Raw genomic sequence first — 20,629 nt, 5'->3', positions numbered from 1 at the left:
TTTTTGAAATGATCGAAAATGTTTTTAGATAAAATATTTTAGGATTTTAAAGTGAAGTGCTTACAAGAAACCCATAATATGTTATTCTAATAAAAAAAAAACACTTCAAGTGACCCTTTAAGATTCACTTGCATTTTTTCTTAAGAATGATTTCAAAAGCATTTTCATCAAAAGAGTTTACAGCCATTTTAAAAACACATCTAAATGACCATTTAATAATACAAACAAATTAAAGAGAGATATTTAGCTAGGAAGTCCATTCTTGAAACTAGCTTCATTGTGTTGCGATCACAAACAACAATACTTGGTACAATGAAAGGTAATAATAACAGTGTTCTAAAAATGGGCCTAGGTGGCGCCTAGGCATTGGGCAGTGAAATGCCGACCCGATTGGGTGCCAAACGGTGGACAAAATCGGGGTATTGTTAGGCGCTCGCCTGGGCGCTCCTAGGCGTTCCTAGTCGGTGTCTAGGTGATGGTGCTAGGCGGTTCTCCCAGTTGCCTTCCACATCTGGTCGCACCAAAAAATTGCAGATTCGTTGAGAAATCTGACGAGGGAGAGAGACGGAGAAAGAGAGAGGGAGAAGGAGAGAGGGAGAAAGATCGGGCAGACAGGGAGAAAGATCGTGCAAAAAGGGATGGAGGTTGAAATGGATTATTTGCTACAAAGAGGGGATAGAAGAGAGAGATTGCAGATGAGATTTGAAATAAAAATGGGGGTACAGCTATTGTTTTGCTAGGGTTCTTAGGGGTTATTTTTATTATTAATAGTTTTTGACAATTTATTTTAACAATTATATCAGGCCCAACATCTTTTTTAAGGAATAAAGCCCAACACTAAGTAATAAGTTAAAATCAATGGGCTTAACAATACTTAATGTCCATATTTTATGATAAATATTTATTTTTCTATGTTTTGCATTTTAATTTTTTTTCAAATTTTATATACAAGCAAGGTTTTTTAAGTGTAAATATGCACTTATTTATCTATTATATAACAAATTTATTTAAAAAATACAAATTCGCCTAGCCCGCATAAGTGCCTAGACACTAGGCTCCATCTCTTCGTCTAATTAATGCTTAGCGTCTTTTAGAACCATGAATAATAATAAGAATTTGTTTAACATCAAGTGATCAAGTTTCAGGAGTCTCAGGTACCCTATAAAATTCCTTATATTATTGATGTTAACTACTACTCTATCCCATTCTATGGGCATGAAACAAAGTTAGTACCAAATGCTTTGGGTCTAAGGCATAAGATAAAATCTACAAATACGCCTTTAGTTACTTTCAAGATACGTTTTAAAAGACGTTATCAAAATATCTTATATCTTACGTTATATGACATATATTTAGTGGTTAGTTTATGCTAAAAACTTAATATGCGAAAATTCTAGGGTAACCAATATATGACATATTCTTAACGGTTAGATATGTGTTAAAGAATTTAGGCATACATATCCAAGACTGAAAAAAAATCTTGATGTTTGTATATATCAAAACTAACTTGCTTAATTACTAATTAAGGTTTAATTTGAAGACTATAATCTGCATTAAAGTGAAAATTTTCTCCTCATTTTGTTTTATATTTTTTTGGACAAGATGCTGTCACTAAAATTCGAGGAGGAAGGAGTTTTATGGATGTATATATATTGATGGTAACATCTGCTTTTATATCTTAGACTGTAGCATTGAGTACGTTTCAGAATATTTATTCGTATACATCCACACAGCCAGGCCAATCAATTTGCGGGGCACTTGATCACCAATACCATGCATGTATATTCAAGAAATTCACGGTATTTTTATATGATGCACAAAGTGATACGGTTTGCACAATCAAAGGAAGTGTACCTTCGTAATGGTGAGTTGATATCCTTTATGGAACTCACTGTACGGAGCTTGCCATTAAATTTGGACCGTTCAAGATAGAAAGAGGTTCAAGTCTTTGGTTTGTGTGAGGTGGGTTATCAGATTGAGTTAATGAAAATCGTCAGATTTAATTTGAGAGCTCTAAATTTGCCGGTCCTTGACCTTCAAACAATGAGATCCAGAAAGAATCTCAATTCTATAATTCTGATGCACTGATGCTATTATTGTATTTATGCACTGATGCTATTATTGTATTTCTTTTATTTTATATCGTTGCTCTTGTTAGTTTTCTGAAAATCAAACACACATTAGTAAAAGAAATCAATTTTGTATTTTTTTATATACTCGCATGCGGTGTTGGAGAACAATTCAGAAATAATAAAATTAACAGAAATAACAGAAATCGAAATTCTAATACTTTATTAACCAAAAATATTTGCTATACAAAATGAAATACATAAATAAGTACATGAATCAAAATGGTACTAACTTGATTACAACAAGTAGAGGCTAGCGCAAAAGCTATGTCCTTCAAACAGTATTTCCGTCTCATTCTTGTGCTTGTGATTCTACAACGTTTGCTTGACCAGGATATAACTATGAAATCCTACAACTCGCACTGGATTATAGAATTCTAGCGAATTGCTTTGTGTGTTTACTCTCTGGAAAGTTTGTACAGAAGAGAAGGAGGAAGAAAAGATGATTTCTAATGGAACTGAGACTCCATTTATATAGGCTATTTCATACCTCTTCAAATACCTTTTGGATGTATATAAAGCTACATAAAGAGTTGTGTCTATTAATCAAAACATTTTTAATTAAAAACTTAATTCGAATTTATAATTAATGATTTGATTAATTTTAATTCTTAAGCCCCAAGGGCCAAGGGCCTTGTCTTGATTAATTAATATTAATTTATAATCAACAAGCCTAATCCACACAATTAGTGGCTCAAGTCTCAATCCTCATTTCAAATAGTCCAACACATAATCACTAATAAAGGCGACTAACTTAATATAAGGACCTCAAGTTCCCTTGAGTTCCCCGATGTGGGACTAAAGGAGCTCAAAAACTCCAACATGCGGTAGCCATATTAACTTTCTAAATAATTAGTAAGCGTTTTATTTTTTGGACAATTAGTAAGCGTTATATACACAAATATTGGATGTTATACCTTGGAAGGGGGAATAGATGAACTTTTATCATAAGTATATGAATTTACTATACTACGAGAATTTTTTCATTCTCTCCAATCCCAACTCCTCTTTGTTGTTGTCTAGGCTAAAATTTAGGATCTCAAAACTCCTTAGAAATTTATACCCCACACAAGTTTCACTTATTAAATTAGATTTGTGATTCTTTTTCACTTATAATTGAAAATTTTCAAGTTCGACTAACATGCATAATCGAAATGACGTATAATATTTATGTTGAATTTCATACTTAATTATGACTTACTCGTTATTTAGCTTAATCTATTTCACCCCAGTAATGAGGATCTAAGTATTATCGAATATACAAAGGCTTAAGAAATATGAAGATTCGGTGGGATCCCTATAAATAAGAATGCATGTGATATTGTGGCATATCGTGGATAGCTCCATCCTGTTGTAAAGGGCTAGCAAATTGTCCTCTCATTTTAAGCTGTTGTGCACCATACGAATCGGAGCCATATTAATAGAGAACTTTCAGTGACCTTGTTTGTCTGCAAAACCATTAATTAATTCAATCCCTTAACATAATACATATATACGAGCTAAACTTTCTTGAAATAGATTTCGCTCCGCTGTTTATGAAGAGGGATAGATAGTGTCCTAGTATAAATGGTTCGTGATCATGAATTAACTATATAGCACTCTTGCTACATGGTTAATACATGTTCACAAAACAATCGATACAAGGTTACTATCTTATATCACTCCATAAACTGTAGAGCAGGATACCTTTTAATGATTGCATTTCAATAGTCCACTATCAACATTACTGATATGGGTAAATATCTCGATAATATTAGAAATGAAATCCTTCATATCTTAATTATACATTTTTTTTGTTACATGCCGATGTGGAATCCTATTTTCCAACACATACCAAACCTAAATGTGAGTGACTATAAATTTCTTAACAAGAAAATTGAAACATTTTACTTTTCTTTGGAGAAGTATTTAGTTATGTCTAATAATATAAAAATATGTGTACATTTTTTTGTCTACACCGTATTACTAGCACAAAACATCACAGTAGTGTTGTACCTGTACTCTTTCCTGCCCTAACTTTCTCACTCTCTCTTAATCAAATAATTCTCAGTAAAAGTTTGAACTGAAAGTAAATTTTGATATAAATGGACTAGAACAAAGACTAGTAAGTAGTCAACAAATTATTACTCTTGTTGTTAATTTCTGTCAAAGAATTAAAAAAGTGGATGTAAACAAACGAAAAACAAATATAAATGCATCCAGAAAGATACTAATTTATAACTACTTCTCACATTTACACCATCAATCCCAAGAACAAAAAAAAAAAAAAAATATACAACCCTAGTTGAAAACTGTCTATTATTTATTTTTTGGAACTCGAAGTTGATAATCCCTCTTTATCTCTTCCTTCCTCATGACCTTATTTATTTAAAGAGAATAAATAAATAAATTATAAATAAACATTTTATAACTTGATGACTGACTATACCCCTCCTCTCAACACTCAACACTCACCTTCACCATTTGCCTTTCTTTTTTAAATTTCTTCCCAATTTGTGTATATTTTTGCTTTGCATGTTACTCTTCTCCAAACACAAAATTCAGGACCCGCCACATTGTATTTGACCCACTTACCCGTCCGAAAGCCCTGCAAAATCTGACCTACTTTCTTTGAATCCATGTTCTATTGGCCTTTTTCTCAAGTTGTGACTCACTCACTCAGCTGTTGCTGCACCCACTGGAGCTGGTTTGTTTGCCACTATCTCGTAATTCCCATCACCTTCATCATAATCCTCCTCCTCCTCTCCATCCTCCTCCTCGTCATCGTCATCGCCGATATTGTTCTCTTTATCTTGCTGGTCATGATGATCGTCCCCTTGGTTCTGATGATGGTCAATACCCATCATTAGTCCCTGATGGTCTTGCTGCTGCGGTGGCGGCGGCTGAGGTGGCCATTGCTGCTCCGGCCTCACCATCAGAGGCACCGAGTTCTCGGGCTTGAATTGGCTCGAAGAATTAATAGTACTAGTACTATTGACATTGTTCTGATCGAACTTGTTCCTCTCTCTATACAAACTATCCAGCTGGTGAAAGTAGGGACATGTCTTCGAATCCTCGGGCCTTTTCTTGTTGCTTTCCTTCACTTTCTTGAAGTACTTGTTAATGTTCTCCCACTTCTCTTTGCACCTTTTTGCGTTCCGGTTGTATCCGAGCTTCCTCATTGCTCCTGAGATTTCCTCCCAGAGTGGCCCTTTCGGTCCATTCTCTTGGTACTTAGAATCAAGGCTGGTTCTCAGCTTGATCAACGCTTGTACCTCCACTTTCGGCCATCTTGATGAGCTTGGCGGCATCATCAAATTATCGTTCTCCCCATTGTTGTTTGATTTCGAAACAATGTCAATGTTCATCGCAGTCTGTTGTGGTTGTGCTTGTGGTGGTGGTGGTGCAGGCTTCCGCGGTGGAGGAGGCAGTGGCGCTGGTTGTAACAGCAGCAGCTGTGATTGGTTCGGCATGCTTTGGTGTTGGTTTTGGTTTTGATTTTGCTGCTGCTCAGATACCCTTTGCAAGAATGACATGACAGCGGCATCTTTGGCTGCGGTGATTGATCTTTCTTGGGCTAGAATCTCGCGCTCTCTATTGATTCTTGCCATCTCTTGCATTCTCCAAGCTTCTTCCCTTACCATTCTTTCTTGTTCGCGTTTCTCGATTGTCTCCAAGAATCTCTTCTGGAGGTCCTCTTGCTTCTGGATCACATCCTTCATTAGTCTCTCGAAGAATTCCTTCCATTTTCTCTTCTTCTTGGCCCGCCCTTCCAACTCCTCGTCGGACGAGGTGGAGGAAGAGGTGGAATTGGAAATGATGTCAGTGGGTATGGCTGTGAAAGACGTTGGGAATCCAGTGTGCTGCTGCTGCTGATGTTGGTTGGCATTGGTTGTAGGGTTTGCTGTTGTTGGTTGATGCGGCGGAGGTTGTGGCGGTGGTGGAAGAACTATAGGGTTTGTCGGTGGGAATGAACTGGGGAGTGTGAGTTTATTAAGTGTTGGTGTTGCAATGCCTTGAGAGTACACATTATTAATTGTAGGGTGCGGTGCAGCTGACGATGGAACAGTAGTACTAGTTGTAGTAGTACTACTATTAAGATGAAAAATTGTTGGAGGAGGGTTAGCCATTGCCGTTGTTGTCATTGTTGCCGCGGCCGCCGCCATAGGCTGATGAGGCTTCTGTTGATGATGATGAGAAGTACTAGTACTGCCCGGGGTCGGAGGTTGATTTTCGAAGGCGTTTAACTGGTCGAAAAACCGATAAGTCTTGCCTTCAGACTTGCCGGTGCGGCCTTCTTTGGTTCTCCTGTGGTACTTGTAGACATTCTCAAACTTCTCCTTGCATTTCTTGGCGCTTCGATGATAGCCAAGCGCTGCAAGCTTCCTGAACGATATGAAAACAACAGTTGCACAAAAATCAAAACACACACAAATTAATAATTAAATATGTTAATTGTCTATCTTGAATTCAGCAACAAAAACAAAGTATTTCCACATAAAATTACAGTAGTACTATTCCACTGAGAAAAATTATGATAAATAAATATGTAAGAAATTAGCATCCAGCTAACGCTGGCAGGAATATATCAGATATATATACATGCATGTAAGAAAGACTAGAAAGAGATTCATTGATGAAAGACAGAAACCTTTTCTGGAAATTGTATGACCCAATTGTTGAAAGAATTTATTCCATTTGTTTTAAATTTTTCTATATTTTTTGAGGAATTTATTAATATTCCCATTGTTGACACTGTAATTTCTTCAGATGGACCATGGAGAGGTAGAAATTAAAACCAAATGAAAAGACACAAAAAAATGAAAAAATAAAATAATTACCCAAAAGAGTAATTAAACAAAGTGAAGGACTTGAAATGGATCATAAGCAAACAAAAAATAAAATTAAAAAGGTATATAGTACAAAGAAATGAAAATTTCTATCAGTGCTCCTCAGATCTCAATTAAAATATATCGTAATTAAAATTAACCTGGAAACCTCTTCCCATAAAGGACCTTTAACACTTGCATCACGAAAGGCGACGTCCATGTCAGACCGTATTTGCAAGAGAGCTAAAGTCTCTTGGCGCGGCCACCGGTTGCCACCGAAGCTCCTCTCACCACCTCCTGAAAGTTCCTCATGACCACCTCTGAACGTTTCTTCACCTGAATTATTATTCGAGCCATCGCCGCCACCGCTTTCAGGAGCTGCCACAGCCACGGCCGCAGCATCGCGGCTGGTGGAGCTCCCTAACACACTAGTAGAGTCCCCCAGCATAGGACCAGCTGGTCTACTTCGCCTTTTTCTTCTTTTATTCCCCTCTGGCTACAACAAAACTAACAATTACGACTTACAGCAGATGGAAGTTTATAACCAAAACATGTCACTCACGAAAGAGAGAGATGGTGAATTCTGTACAGAAGGGTTTTAAGAAGACGGGTGTAGGGTGAAGTTATTAATTTATTTCGGTGGGATCTGCTTCTCGATCTCAAGGAACATGTTTTTCTTTTCCCTTTTTTATTTTTTTTATTTTTATATATATACATATATATCTTCTTCTTCTTCTTCTTTTCTTTTTTGCTGTGGAATCTTTTGGTTTTATTTTTTTCTGTGTAAGTTGGTAAAAAGAAACAAAACATTTTTGGATCATTTTCCTTATTTTTCAAAATTTGAAAAATACATTATTACATATATAACGTGTGGTGGAACCAGCATGGGATCATTAGTTGTATTAGATCCCAACAACTTTACAAACTCCGTGTATATTTGTATTTATGGTATTTGACTTTTTAAACAGTTAGGGCAAACTAAATTACAAGCTTCTTTGCCTACTTCTTCTTCTATTTTTTCCTACCATCCTTGTCTTCTCTTTCTCTCTTCTTGTGTGTGACTCTATTGGGCGCACCAAATGCTCGATGAAATACTTCAGTTGACAAGTTTTGATAATCTTCAACATTACTCAACAATTTCCTATAGTCACTCTTGACAAGCCTCTCCAAATCATAGTAGTTGTTGACATATGTTGTTATAAGCCTTTGGCATATGGTGGCAATAATCGACAAGTTCCTATTAGTTGCTCCACGAAATGGTCCAATAAAGTTTTTTGTCAAAATCATGACCAATTATTTGAAAATTATGGCTCCGCCACTGTATATGGCCTACCAAACAGATTGTGTTGTGTCAAATTCGTTATCTTAAAGAGTTTTTAATAGGGGATCCGCTAACAGCGGGGTTCGTTAATGGGTCGATTCATTTCGTGTCGGGTTAACGAGTCATGTAAGTAATTGACATGCCTAATATCTAGGTCTAACAAACAATATCTTATTGCATTCTTAACAGGTCACCCAATAATGATCTGACTCGTTAATAGGCTCTTAATGAATAATCCGATAACGACTCGACTTGTTAACGAATTCACTTGAAATTTATTATGTTCGTTTCAGTTCTTGTCAGGTTAACAAATCATGCAAAAAACAATTATCAATCATAATGTATATATATGTAGACAGAGATTATTCTTTCTTCGGTGGTAGCGTTACAACAGACATTTTTTAACAGCAGCGCAAAGAGACGATGATCAATAAGTTGGTTTTCGTCTGTCCAGCTAAATTTAGTTAAAAGCCGGCCCATCTAGGTCAGCTTTTTTTCTCTTTCCTTTTTATTTTTATTGTTATCTTTATCTTTTCTTTCTTTTAAGGATATTTTTTAATTTTCTATTTATTTATATAATATTTTTGAGGCTCATCAGATCAGGCTCAGCAGCTTTGCTTTTTTGGGGGCTGTTTTTGGAGTTCAGTGGCCGTTGGCTACAATTTGGTTGAAATCATTATTTTACTCCCGACGTGAGTCCCATTGAGCTTTAATCATTGAAAGCTAATCTGATGACGTATGTTTTTATTGGATCAGTACAATTGCAGATCTAGGTTTGTTTAAATGTAATTCAGAGTTTTTGTACTTAATTATGTAAATCTTGGATATACCAAAACACCCTTGGTTTGGAAAATTTACAAAGATTATAAAAAGCTATTAGTATGATATTGTTGACCAGATATAAAACGAGCGAGATTAATGTGAAATCAACTCATGCAAGTGAATTTCCTCTGTGTTAGATATCCTTATATACATTTTTTTAAGAGTACTTATATACATTTTATGTAACTCGAGATCTGGTTTATACTAAATTAATAAAAATTATGGAGACGGATTTGAACTTGGTTGTAGAAGTAAGAGCATACCGTTCTAATCTTAGCTGAACTAACTTTTTCATTTGTTTGACTTTTTAAAAAAAAAATTGGAAAATTTTTCTAAACTCTATTTTATTATTTTATAACCATAATTAAAATCATGTTATTAAAGAACAAATATATAAGCTAAGACTAGTAAAAGTTAGAAATTAAAAAATTAAAATTTAATAGTTCAAAGTTCAAAGTTCAAATTATTTATATTCTGGAGCACTGTAAATTTATGCATATAACATATAAGAAAATGGCCTCAAATATTTTTCAACTTGTTGGGTGGAAGTATAACTGTAGAATATGTTGCCCAAGGGACCTCTTGTGATTGTGACAATCAAAGTTTGACAAAATTTTATTCTCCCAATTGAGCAAAAAAATATATTTCAATAATAATTTGTTATCTTAAACAGAAATGTTAAGGAGATTCTCTCAAAAGTGAGACTTTTCATACTCTTTGTAAACTTATATTTTTTGCACAATTTTTATAATATAGACACGAAAATTGACGTCAAATTGTGAGGTAACAGGAAATCACACTTTAAGAGAGTCTCCTTAGTATTTTTCTATCTTAAAAGAGACATTTTGGAGTGGGATCCACTGTTGGAATTAGTTGAATTAATCTTTCTTTGGTTAGATGTAGGTCATGTTATTAGGCCAAAGCCATTTATGAAAAGAAGTAAATGGTGGCCAATTTTTCAGTTGGGTACCTACCACAATAAATTGTGTGGAAATTGCGACGGCCCTGATCTAATCATCACCGATGATGAAATTTTTGGGACCATTAGCTTGTAATTTATTTCCATGTTTTTCTAATTGTGTCATGATCAAAGAATTGTAGCCGTACATACACAATTTGTGCCACGACTGTGTATACTATTACTAACGTTACGTTTCACCTTCGTATTTTAAATTCCACTTAGAAATGGAATGTGACTTTTGCTTTTTGGCGATGAGGTTGTTGGGACTTGCAAGCTAGTTTTCTTATGTTTTTGCATTTGGTGTGTCAAATATGTGTAATAATGGACGTAGTATTAATAATATGGACCATTCATGTATTAAAAAGTTATTATTCAATAAAATACCTTGCACGTTATCAGGGATGGCGTCAATAAAGGACCAGAGTGGTTTCGAGGCTATTTTAACTATGATGTAAGAAATTTCTCTTTGGGCCCAAGCTTGCAATTGTTGTGAGACATGAGAAAGAAAATAGATTGTTCGTCGTGAAAAAGTTGAGTTGAACCACGTCGTTGTTTTTAGAATCTAACAGTTTTGTCCTCTAACAATTATGTTGTTTTTGTGTTTGTAGTTTAATGAAACGGTGAGTTTATACATGGGATTTTATATTTTAAATTTTAATATTATTTCTAAGGCAACTTAATCATCTATTATTTGCATGCCTCATTAATGCCCTCATTCTACCAAACGATGCAAACCATAATTTTTTTTTTTATGTTCTTACCATATATATATTTTTTTTATTTTTTTAGTTGTTTTACTAAGTTGTGTTGCACAATTCTTTTGATTTTCTCTATTTAGATTTAATAGGCCTTTCACTTTTGTGAAGATTGCTTTAATTGCTCAAGTTATGAGTTTAGTTTTTGTTTCATACATATATGAAAGGTTTTTCCTCACATAGAATCCTAACTCCACCACTACATGTTATGCAGTCACGCATTTACGTTGAATAAGACTTATGTATTCTTTCTAAACTTTCAAATAATAACTTAGAGTTATATGTTCTAGTTACAAATATGACATCACATGTCAAATTGGTAGATAACCCTCAAAAACTCCGTAAAGGATAGCTCACGAACTTGATAAGTATGCTAGATGCGTGAGATGTTAAACGAAGTGTCTTTTATTGAGTTTATTAAAAAGGTTATTTATTACTGTAATTTATTACCATGGTTAGGAATTCCGTGCCAAACAAATAAAACTTCATCATTGTGCAATTAGTATGTAACACCATTCACTCTAGACTAAGCCATAAGGTCAATAAATGAGTTGACCTAGTGGGTTGTAGTTATGGCAGATAGGTCTTTGGGTGGTATTCAATTTCGGGGATTTGGATCCTCTCTTGAGCTAATGGAGAGGATCCTCCTGACCAAGTGTTGTGGGTCGTTGGATTTTTATCCAACGACTACAGACAGGTGGGTCATTTTAAAGTTATAATAATTATAACCCTTGGATGTCCAACGATCCATAACATTTGGTCAGGAGGATCCTCTCCATTAGCAGGAAAGGATTCAATTTCGGAGCTCATCAAAATTCTTGAAAATTCATAACACTCTTAACGTACATGGTGAACTTTTTGGTCAATGATGTGTTATTTTTATCAAACAGTATTCTAAGTGGGCTAAAATATCAAAATGTACTAGCAATAATGTAATTCAAATTCGCATTTGACAAGAATCAAACCTAAGACTTCCTACTTACAAGTGAAAAGAAATACCACTAAATCACAATATTAAGCGGCGAATTTGAGAAATTGGATTCGGACAAGAAATCAAAGGAAACAAAATCAACTTATAGGGAAAGGAAAGATAGAAAATGGGAAATAAATTTTTTGAAAACTTTACAATTTGCAATCAATTCTGTAACTCAATTATTGAGTTAAAAAAAAAAACAAGTGGACTGCCCAACCCATATAATGCAAGGGAGTGGACCCCCTTAATCAATTAGTCATTGGTGTTCTAGTTAAGATGATATCTGGAACTATCATGACTTCTCATTTTAATTTCTAACAATGAAAGATAATAGAGAGAATCTCAAGTTTTTTCACTGTAAATTATTTTGGTTATTTAGTGAAAATTTTTATTAATATCTTCGTTAAGTAGAGTGGTTGGTTTGAGAAAAATGTGGTCACGTGATTGTTCAGTGACAATTTAACGAAATATTGATAAATTTTCATATAAAAAACTAAAATTACGACGAAAATACACATAAACCACTTATATTGATTTCTATTGCCAGATACTAAAATAAAGAATTACACCAATATCAGAACTCCTTTTTAACTAAAAAGCAATAAGCCATAATGTACAAATCATCGAAGATCAACTAGTTGTTCAAAGTAATTATACCCGGATTAGTGGCTTCGGTAGTAAGAAAAATGGAAGTTAAACCTAGGGATGACAATATAACCCATCAAATCTAATCCCCGCAAGTAACCCATTTGAATGGTTCGATTTCGGGTATAAAATTTGAGTATTTTACGGTTATGGTAACCGTCGAGTAAATTTTTCGATTTCGGGTTCGGTTATGGTTATTGGGGTATCCGACCCAAATCCATACCCGAAATCGAACCATTTCATCTATGAATAAAAAAATATAAATATTTATTATATGAAAATGGGTTGTTAATAATCATGCATTATTAAATATGAAATTAATTATTTACTTTTATATCATTAATAATATGCTTATAATTTTTAAAAGTGTACATGTTTTCTTAGTAACATAAATTTTTAATATTACTTATTAGATGCATTGTATAATAATAGCAATTTATTTAATATCGTTTTTTTAATATTCTTCATTTAGTTAATAATATAAATAAATATATAAATATCATAATGGGGAAAACCATTCTCTAATCAAAAATCCGTCACCTGACAGGTTTAGTTATAGAGAAAATCCGTTCGGGAATTTGAAGGGTTCGAATTCGGAGAAAATAAACGAATTTCGGTATGAAGATTGTCATCCCTAATTAAGCCCCAAGAACGTGCAGATTGTCTGATGAGGGTAACATTTTTGGGCCAGCCGCCAACCGAATAGCGTAAGCGATCGGTACAAGCAATTGCAAGGATAAGGGAAGGGGCATATTGGTAAATTGAGTACGCAGAGGTGGAGTAGTACGTGAGGTAAACGTGAAAGGATGAGCACCTTCTATTTTTAATCTTTTTTTTAGGGACAAGGGTGAATCTTACCTATCGGATAATGATAAATAAAATTAGTTACAGTCTCCGTATCTTATCATTTGTTAAAAGAAAATTAACTTTAAAATATACTTTTACTGGCACCACCTAGCCTTCCTTTTTCTTTACGAATGATGTAGGAATAAGATATGCATATAGTCACCATAGCACCACAAACTAGCTAAAAGTACTTGTTCTATTTTTGGCGTTTTAGACTCGATTTTAATAACTTATAAATACGAATTTGAAATCAAATTATGATAGACTTTGTGGCTTAGCCCAGTTTTCAATGTTCAATATCATTGAATAAAATGGATAGGACGTTAACCAAAATCCTTGTTAATGAGACTCAAAACTCATCTTTACCATATCACATTCAACGATAACTTAGTATTGAAAATCACTACAAATACATTTCTCGCGTTCGCGTGAATCAAACTTTGAACATTCGCAAACCAAGTTAAGATTGGGTGCAGCTAAGAGCATCTCCACTGATAGTGGAGGGCAAATGCAATTAGGGAGCACAGACAATGAAATTGCCCTTACCATTCACTTTAAAAAGTAATGCCTTTGTGCAAGTCACTTGTTTGGAAGAAGCAAGAGCAAGGGCAGGATGATTCAAGGTTTAAGGAGCCCGACGGTCAGTCAATCACTTGTCTAGGGCCTTTCTTGCAGTTAGGCAACTCTTTCCTCTTTGCTTATATGTCCACTCTTTTATGACACTGACTTGGATGGAAAGCGGTTTGGAAGCAGCTCTTATAAAAGGGGCACTTACTTTCATTCCTGAAGGCTATCCTAATTTAGGCCTCTCCCTCAAAGGGTTCACCTCGTCATTAGGTAGAGACGCCAGCAGAATATTCAATCATGAACCTAGTCCGTTGGATATCTGCTATTCACAAATTTATTTTTTTATTTTTGTAATGTTTTCTTTTGTTTCATCCTCACGTGTCATTATTGTCGTAGATTTTGTTTAATTTTATATGTTTAATTTGTAAGCGTTTTGAACTTGGTAATATTTTTTAAGTGTGAACTTTGTAAGTTTTTTAATTTTTTTTTGGTAATTCTAATGATTTTTTTTAGAGTTAGCGTAATCCTAGCCTTTGAATTTTTCAATTTTTTGAAATCAAAGACTCACAAAGTCCCATGTGGTGACCCCGCAGAATTTTCGATTTTTTAATCGTCAGGAATCCAATAGTCCTGATCAACATACCGTTGGAAATCCAACAACTGTAACATCACCAAATTTGAGCCTTTGGCTCTACTGGGCTTCACGGGGGCGCGCCTCTTGTTTTGCTAGGCTTCACGCGGGCGCAAGCCCTGGCTTCAGGATGCAGGGCAGCTGCAAGGGCAATTGCCTTCCCCTTTTGTAAATCGGTGGAGGAGTTTTTTTGGGGGTGGAGAGCAATTCAACTCAATTGTAAGGGCAATTGGGTGATGTGTGGAGATGCTCTAAACCAATTGGTCATGCGCACACCAACTAGCTGTTGATTCTAATGATCTTTGGCCGCACTTCATTGCATGGGGTAGGTCTCATGTACTGATGTTGGTTAGGGTTATGTGTCATGTACATATTTTTGCAAACGAGTGAAAATATGGTTAGGGTTATGTCTCATGTACATATTTTCGCAAACGAGTGAAAATATGTAGGAATCAACAATTTCAATATGAAATTTATACGATGAAAATATATTAATCACAAATGAGTGAATAATGGGACTGGTGACAAAGTATTGTCCATCTACAAATATAATTTTACTCCAAATCAATAATTTTATAATAAACATACAACACCATAATAGTAGTAACCTCCAGTTAATTAAGTATTAAACACATATAAAATGTGTGTGTGTGTGTGTGTATAACGTCATCGTAGCTATGTGAATTAAATTTGGTACATCTTTCAACTAAATGAAAACAACTACCATATATAAAAAACTACTTAACTTGTACAATACATTACTTATCATGTTTAACCTGGGGATATAAAACTTACTATGGGTTGGGTGGATTGGTTTGCTTGTTTGCTTGGGCGACAAAGGTTTCTATAAACGTTGGATCGAGCGCATAGAATAATATTGATAGTAGCACAGTCGGCAGTTGTTGATTGTACGCCATAATCGACTAATGATAATGTCAAATCAAGTTAATATAAGTATATTTCATTAGAAAACAACGACGTGACAGAATCACAACCGATTGTGCACAACTTGTGCACCAAATAGTAATTGTTTAGTGTCATTATCTGGCCTCATCAACAAATTAATATGTATATACGTTGCTTGTATTATAAAGCAATAGATTTACTAGGTTGTATATATTATATATGTAATATATAAGGGGCGTGTGCTTAGCTGGCAGAACATATATATCTGTAAAATCTGTAGTTGGATAGGATACATAGATAATATATAGATATGCCTTGTCCTGCTTCTGTAAGCTCGCTAGCGAGCTGGGCGTCGAGTGAGATGCCTTCCTTCATATGCCCACTTTTTGTACATATCTCTACCATTCTGTATTTACAGCTTACTACAACGTAAAAACTCTTCTCTCTCTCTCTCTCTCTCAGAGGAGGAACTCACATGGCACACACGTCGAAATCGTAAAATCTCGTATCAATAAACAATAATATAAACAGTGATAATGCATTCGTATTGTGTAAGTCATTCACACCGAGACGTTAGACTGTTTGCGTTATTATTTTAATCAAGGCATGCATCATGCAGGTAGTGTATAGCAGGCTGCAGCCATTGTATAAATAAATCACAACGAAATCACATGGCAAAGTAATTAACTAATCATAGTTGTAACAATGTTATCAAGGTGATAAGTTAATAACAGAAAGATAATGACGTCGTACTTATGGTCGGGTTGAGACTACCAAGAATATACATATACCAATAATAAATAATAACATATATATGATATGTCTCCTGTGAGACAGACTCTAAATCTAATCCAATCATCAATTATTTTGATATTTACTTAATAAAGTGATTTAGATTCACAGTTTTACAAAAATAAAAATAAAAATTTGTACGATATTTTTAGGTGCTAAGAGAATATTTACGTATATATATGCAAGCGTATACGCTAATACTGATAAAATGAATTACTATGTTCGTAGTTGTCTTCTACTGCAACAACTTGTAGGAAAAACCAATCTTGGTGACTTGTGAAAGCCAGATATTCTGCTGCACAACTTTAGCCTTAACATGTAAGAAACTGAAAGAAAAAAAATCAATAATATAAATGAATAGGAACAGAACCGTTTTTTGTGACCGGGTTTAACTACAACGTATACTTCGTACGTAACTGTAATAATATAAAATATTTGTGTTATCGTACCGATTACCTCACTTACAAGATAAACAAAGGCCTAGAAATAGGAAAGTTTTGGAAATTAATTAAATAAATATTGGGAAACCTTCAAAGACTAACCAGTTGATAAGTTAATACGGTTTTAATTATATGTTTTAGTGCACTCCGAAATGTCATCTCATGCTCTAACTGTATATCGGTAATCACTCAAAATAACCCTTGCGAAAATTAGCAAAATTCTTAAAACATTATTTCAATATATAAGAAAGCCTTCAAACACTAAGGACTCGTTTGGATGTGCTTTTAAAATGACTGAAAGCGTTTTTGGTGAAAATATTTTTGAAAACAAGCCTTAGTAAAAATATTAATAAATCCTAGAAAAACACTTAAAATGCTTCCTAGAAGAAGCACATTCTTGTAAAAAGCGCTTAAAGTGCTTTGAAACCCAAAAATATTTTATCTAAAAGCGTTTTCAGTCATTTTAAAAGCACATCAAAACGAGGCCTAAGTGGTTGATAAGTTAATATGGCGTTAATTACACTTTTGAGTCCACTCCATATTGTCATCTAGTTAAATTTAGTCATTTAACTATAATGAAGTAAATAGTTGAACACAATATTGCATGTTAACAATGAAAATTTTAAACAATATCAAAAGACGATTTTTCGATTTAACTAATTCTTTTGCTAGGATGATATTTGAACCAATATGTATATACAAATATATTATGAGAAATGGTAAACACATAATCTTTTACATTTATTTCACATCCGTGTTTAACTTCGTTGCTTCAGTATGATTTATTCGATCTAATACAGCCCATAAGAAAAAATAAAGTTTATAAGTAGACAAAAGGGTTTACTTCACATGGGGGGGCATGTGATGTGAATGTACACACATACCTCTGTCTACCATGTGGTTTAACCCCTTGGATTTTATCTGTCACCAGCTAAGCATATACACACACAATTGATTCCTTTTTTTTTTCCAACCTCCTTTCATTTTATTTTATTTTTTTTATTATTTTCTATGTCCCCTCTCTCTTTCTCTCTCTCTTTTCTTTTCTTTTTTTTTTTAATTTTTTTTTACCTCTTTATTGAATTAATAACAAAAAAAAATATTATGCATCACATTAATTTTCAAGGGGCCCACCAAGAACAATTTAAGACTCATGTCAATCAACCTCATGGAATTAATGATTATTTTTTCTCTTTTTCTCCTTTTCAAATTATTGATTTTTCATGTGGGATCTAGAGGTAATTTACTTGAATGTGACCCATCAACAAGGCTAGCTAGCTAGAATAGTGTTTTTTTTAATGGTTCCTACTTTTATCACACCTGATCATTTATGGATATTATTTGCCACTTTTTTCCGTCAAGTTGTGCCGCTTCATCTTTTGCTAACACTAATTAAACATGGACGAATATGTGGTATTATTTTTTTTATACAATTTTTTACTTTTATGAGTTCTACTCCATAATGTATTTCAAAGATCTGAATAATCTATTTTTTAGGTCTTCTCTTAAAGATTATGTTTACCAAAATCACCCAAATTTGAAACGATGTGGCAATTGAATTAAGTGTTTAGATTTTTTTTTTTTGTAGAACCACATTCGTTAATTTTCTTCACTATAAATGAATGTCTTAATAGTTTTGGATTTGTCTAAATTTTTGCAAAGATAACCTATGAATCATGTTCTAAAAAATAGAAGATTTGAATTGTTAAGATACATTACAGAATAAACCCACAAAAACGTATATAAAAAATAGTGTCATGTATATGCTCTCATTGAATATATATTTTGCTTCTTTTTCCTTCAAAAGAAAAAGAATGTATAAAATTAAAGGTGAAAGAAACAAAGCAATAAGCAAATTGGTGTTACAATGATTAATTAGTTGTATTAGTGACCGCCGTCGTTCTTTACCAACAATGTTTAATTAATAATTTACTATATATAGAACTTCCCATTAGAATTTTCCTTCTTGTCCAACCCATCTTCATAATATTCCTTGATAATCCTTTCCCTAATAAGCATATAATAATTAGACCTTTTGAGTTTAGAAGTAATTAAGTGTAGATCATGACTTGAAAGATGGTAGCTAGTGGAGTGAATTGAAAGCCATTGCAAACATGTGCCAAAGACTAGCATACTTAATCATGTTTTATGCAAAGCAAACCCAAATGCTGCAAAAGTTTATATTAATTTGGAACATGAGTCATGTGCATGCAAATAACTAATTCCTTATGAAAGGATTCCAAGAAATTTATGTTCTTAGAAAGTAACTCGCAGCTCAAATGGTTAAAAGCATTCATCCCAGCCACTAGGCCTGGCAAACGGGTCGTGTCTGTCGTGTTCGTGTCGTTTTCGTGTAACACCTGTTATCTTAACGGGTCGTGTCGTGTCATACCTGTTATCTTAACGGGTCCTTAACAGGTCGGGTCACTTTACCCGTTGGGTAAAGTGACCCGACCCGTTATGACCCGTTAAGAAAAATATATTTTTTTCTTAAATTTGCACATACCACACATTACCACATAAATATTACTTCAAAACATTAAAACATATTTGTCATTTAAGTACTACATCTACACTCGAAAATAAGAGCCTAATAAAAAAAACATCCATACACTAGTCTATTACAAAATATTAAATGTGCAAGGATATGCAAAATGAAAGAGTCATAACCATTAAATCGAAGTTAAATGTGCAAGGATATGCAAATCGAAGTTAAAATAACCGTTAAATCGTGATTTTTTGTTTTATAATCGTCGAAAAGTTTTGTCTCATTACTTGATCTCTGAATGTTTGTTTTTTGTGATTTTTGGCGTATGCGATCTCGAAGCATATACAAACAAGTTTGACGGTTTGATTGTTGAAATTAGTTTCATAGAATTTGTATCCCATCAAAACGATAGATTCACTAACACTTAGAGTTTATTTATACTTTCATTACGTATAAAATAAGATTTTGTGGTATCCACTTGTGTAAATATTTTAAATTGACGATCGAATTCATTCATTGTATTCGTATAGGGTCAACAAGTGTAGTTGTAACAAAATTATCAAAATCGAAGTTAAAATAATCGTTAAATCGTGATTTTTTGTTTTATAACCGTCGAAAAGTTTTGTCTCATTACTTGATCTCTGAATGTTTGTTTTTTGTGATTTTTGGCATATGTGATCTCGAAGCATATACAAACAAGATTGACGGTTGGATCATTGAAATTAGTTTCATAGAATTCGTATCCCATCCAAACGATAGATTCACTAACACTTAGAGTTTATTTATACTTTCATTAAGTATAACATAAGATTTTGTGGTATCCACTTGTGTAAATATTTTAAATTGACGATCGAATTCATTCATTGTATTCGTATAGGGTCAACAAGTGTACTTGTAAAAAATCATCAAAATCGGAGTTAAAATAACCGTTAAATCGTGATTTTTTGTTTTATAACCGTCGAAAAGTTTTGTCTCATTACTTGATCTCTGAATGTTTGTTTTTTGTGATTTTTGGCGTATGCGATCTCGAAGCATATACAAACAAGTTTGACGGTTGGATCGTTGAAATTAGTTTCATAGAATTTGTATCCCATCAAAACGATAGATTCACTAACACTTAGAGTTTATTTATACTTTCATTAAGTATAACATAAGATTTTGTGGTATCCACTTGTGTAAATATTTTAAATTGATGATCAAATTCATTCATTGTATTCGTATAGGGTCAACAAGTGTACTTGTAAAAAATCATCAAAATCGAAATTAAAATAACCGTTAAATCGTGATTTTTTGTTTTATAACCGTCGAAAAGTTTTGTCTCATTACTTGATCTCTGAATGTTTGTTTTTTGTGATTTTTGGCGTATGCAATCTCGAAGCATATACAAACAAGTTTGACGGTTTGATCGTTGAAATTAGTTTCATAGAATTCGTATCCCATCAAAACGATAGATTCACTAACACTTTTGGAGTTTATTTATACTTTCATTAAGTATAACATAAGATTTTGTGGTATTCGCTTGTGTAAATATTTTAAATTGATGAT

The 20,629-nt window shown here is 33.7% G+C and overlaps 2 protein-coding genes across 2 annotated transcripts in view; one reads left to right on the top strand and one right to left on the bottom strand.

The window, feature by feature from the left end:
* The window catches only part of LOC126585591 (uncharacterized), a 64,327-nt gene that overhangs the window by 28,114 nt on the left and 15,584 nt on the right, over positions 1 to 20,629 (top strand). The window lies entirely within an intron of this gene.
* LOC126585587 (trihelix transcription factor DF1-like) lies at positions 4,323 to 7,625 on the bottom strand. Its single transcript, XM_050250041.1, has 2 exons — positions 7,099 to 7,625; positions 4,323 to 6,494 (listed from the first exon to the last, which is right to left on the bottom strand). The coding sequence occupies exons 1-2, from the start codon at positions 7,383 to 7,385 to the stop codon at positions 4,784 to 4,786; spliced, it is 1,998 nt and encodes a 665-aa protein (XP_050105998.1). The 5' UTR covers positions 7,386 to 7,625; the 3' UTR covers positions 4,323 to 4,783.

The sequence above is a fragment of the Malus sylvestris genome, chromosome 10, assembly GCF_916048215.2.
Source record: "Malus sylvestris chromosome 10, drMalSylv7.2, whole genome shotgun sequence".
Classification (NCBI taxonomy): Eukaryota; Viridiplantae; Streptophyta; class Magnoliopsida; order Rosales; family Rosaceae; genus Malus; species Malus sylvestris.
This window is presented reverse-complemented; position numbering and strand designations above follow the sequence as displayed.

What these genes read in the sequence shown, in the direction of transcription:
- LOC126585587 (XM_050250041.1), bottom strand. Translation starts at nt 7,385, where the DNA reads ATGCTGGGGGACTCTACTAGTGTGTTAGGGAGCTCCACCAGCCGCGAT. An exon ending in TTATGGGAAGAGGTTTCCAG is followed by an intron (nt 6,495 to 7,098) that starts GTTAATTTTAAT and finishes CATATCGTTCAG; the next exon opens with GAAGCTTGCAGCGCTTGGCT.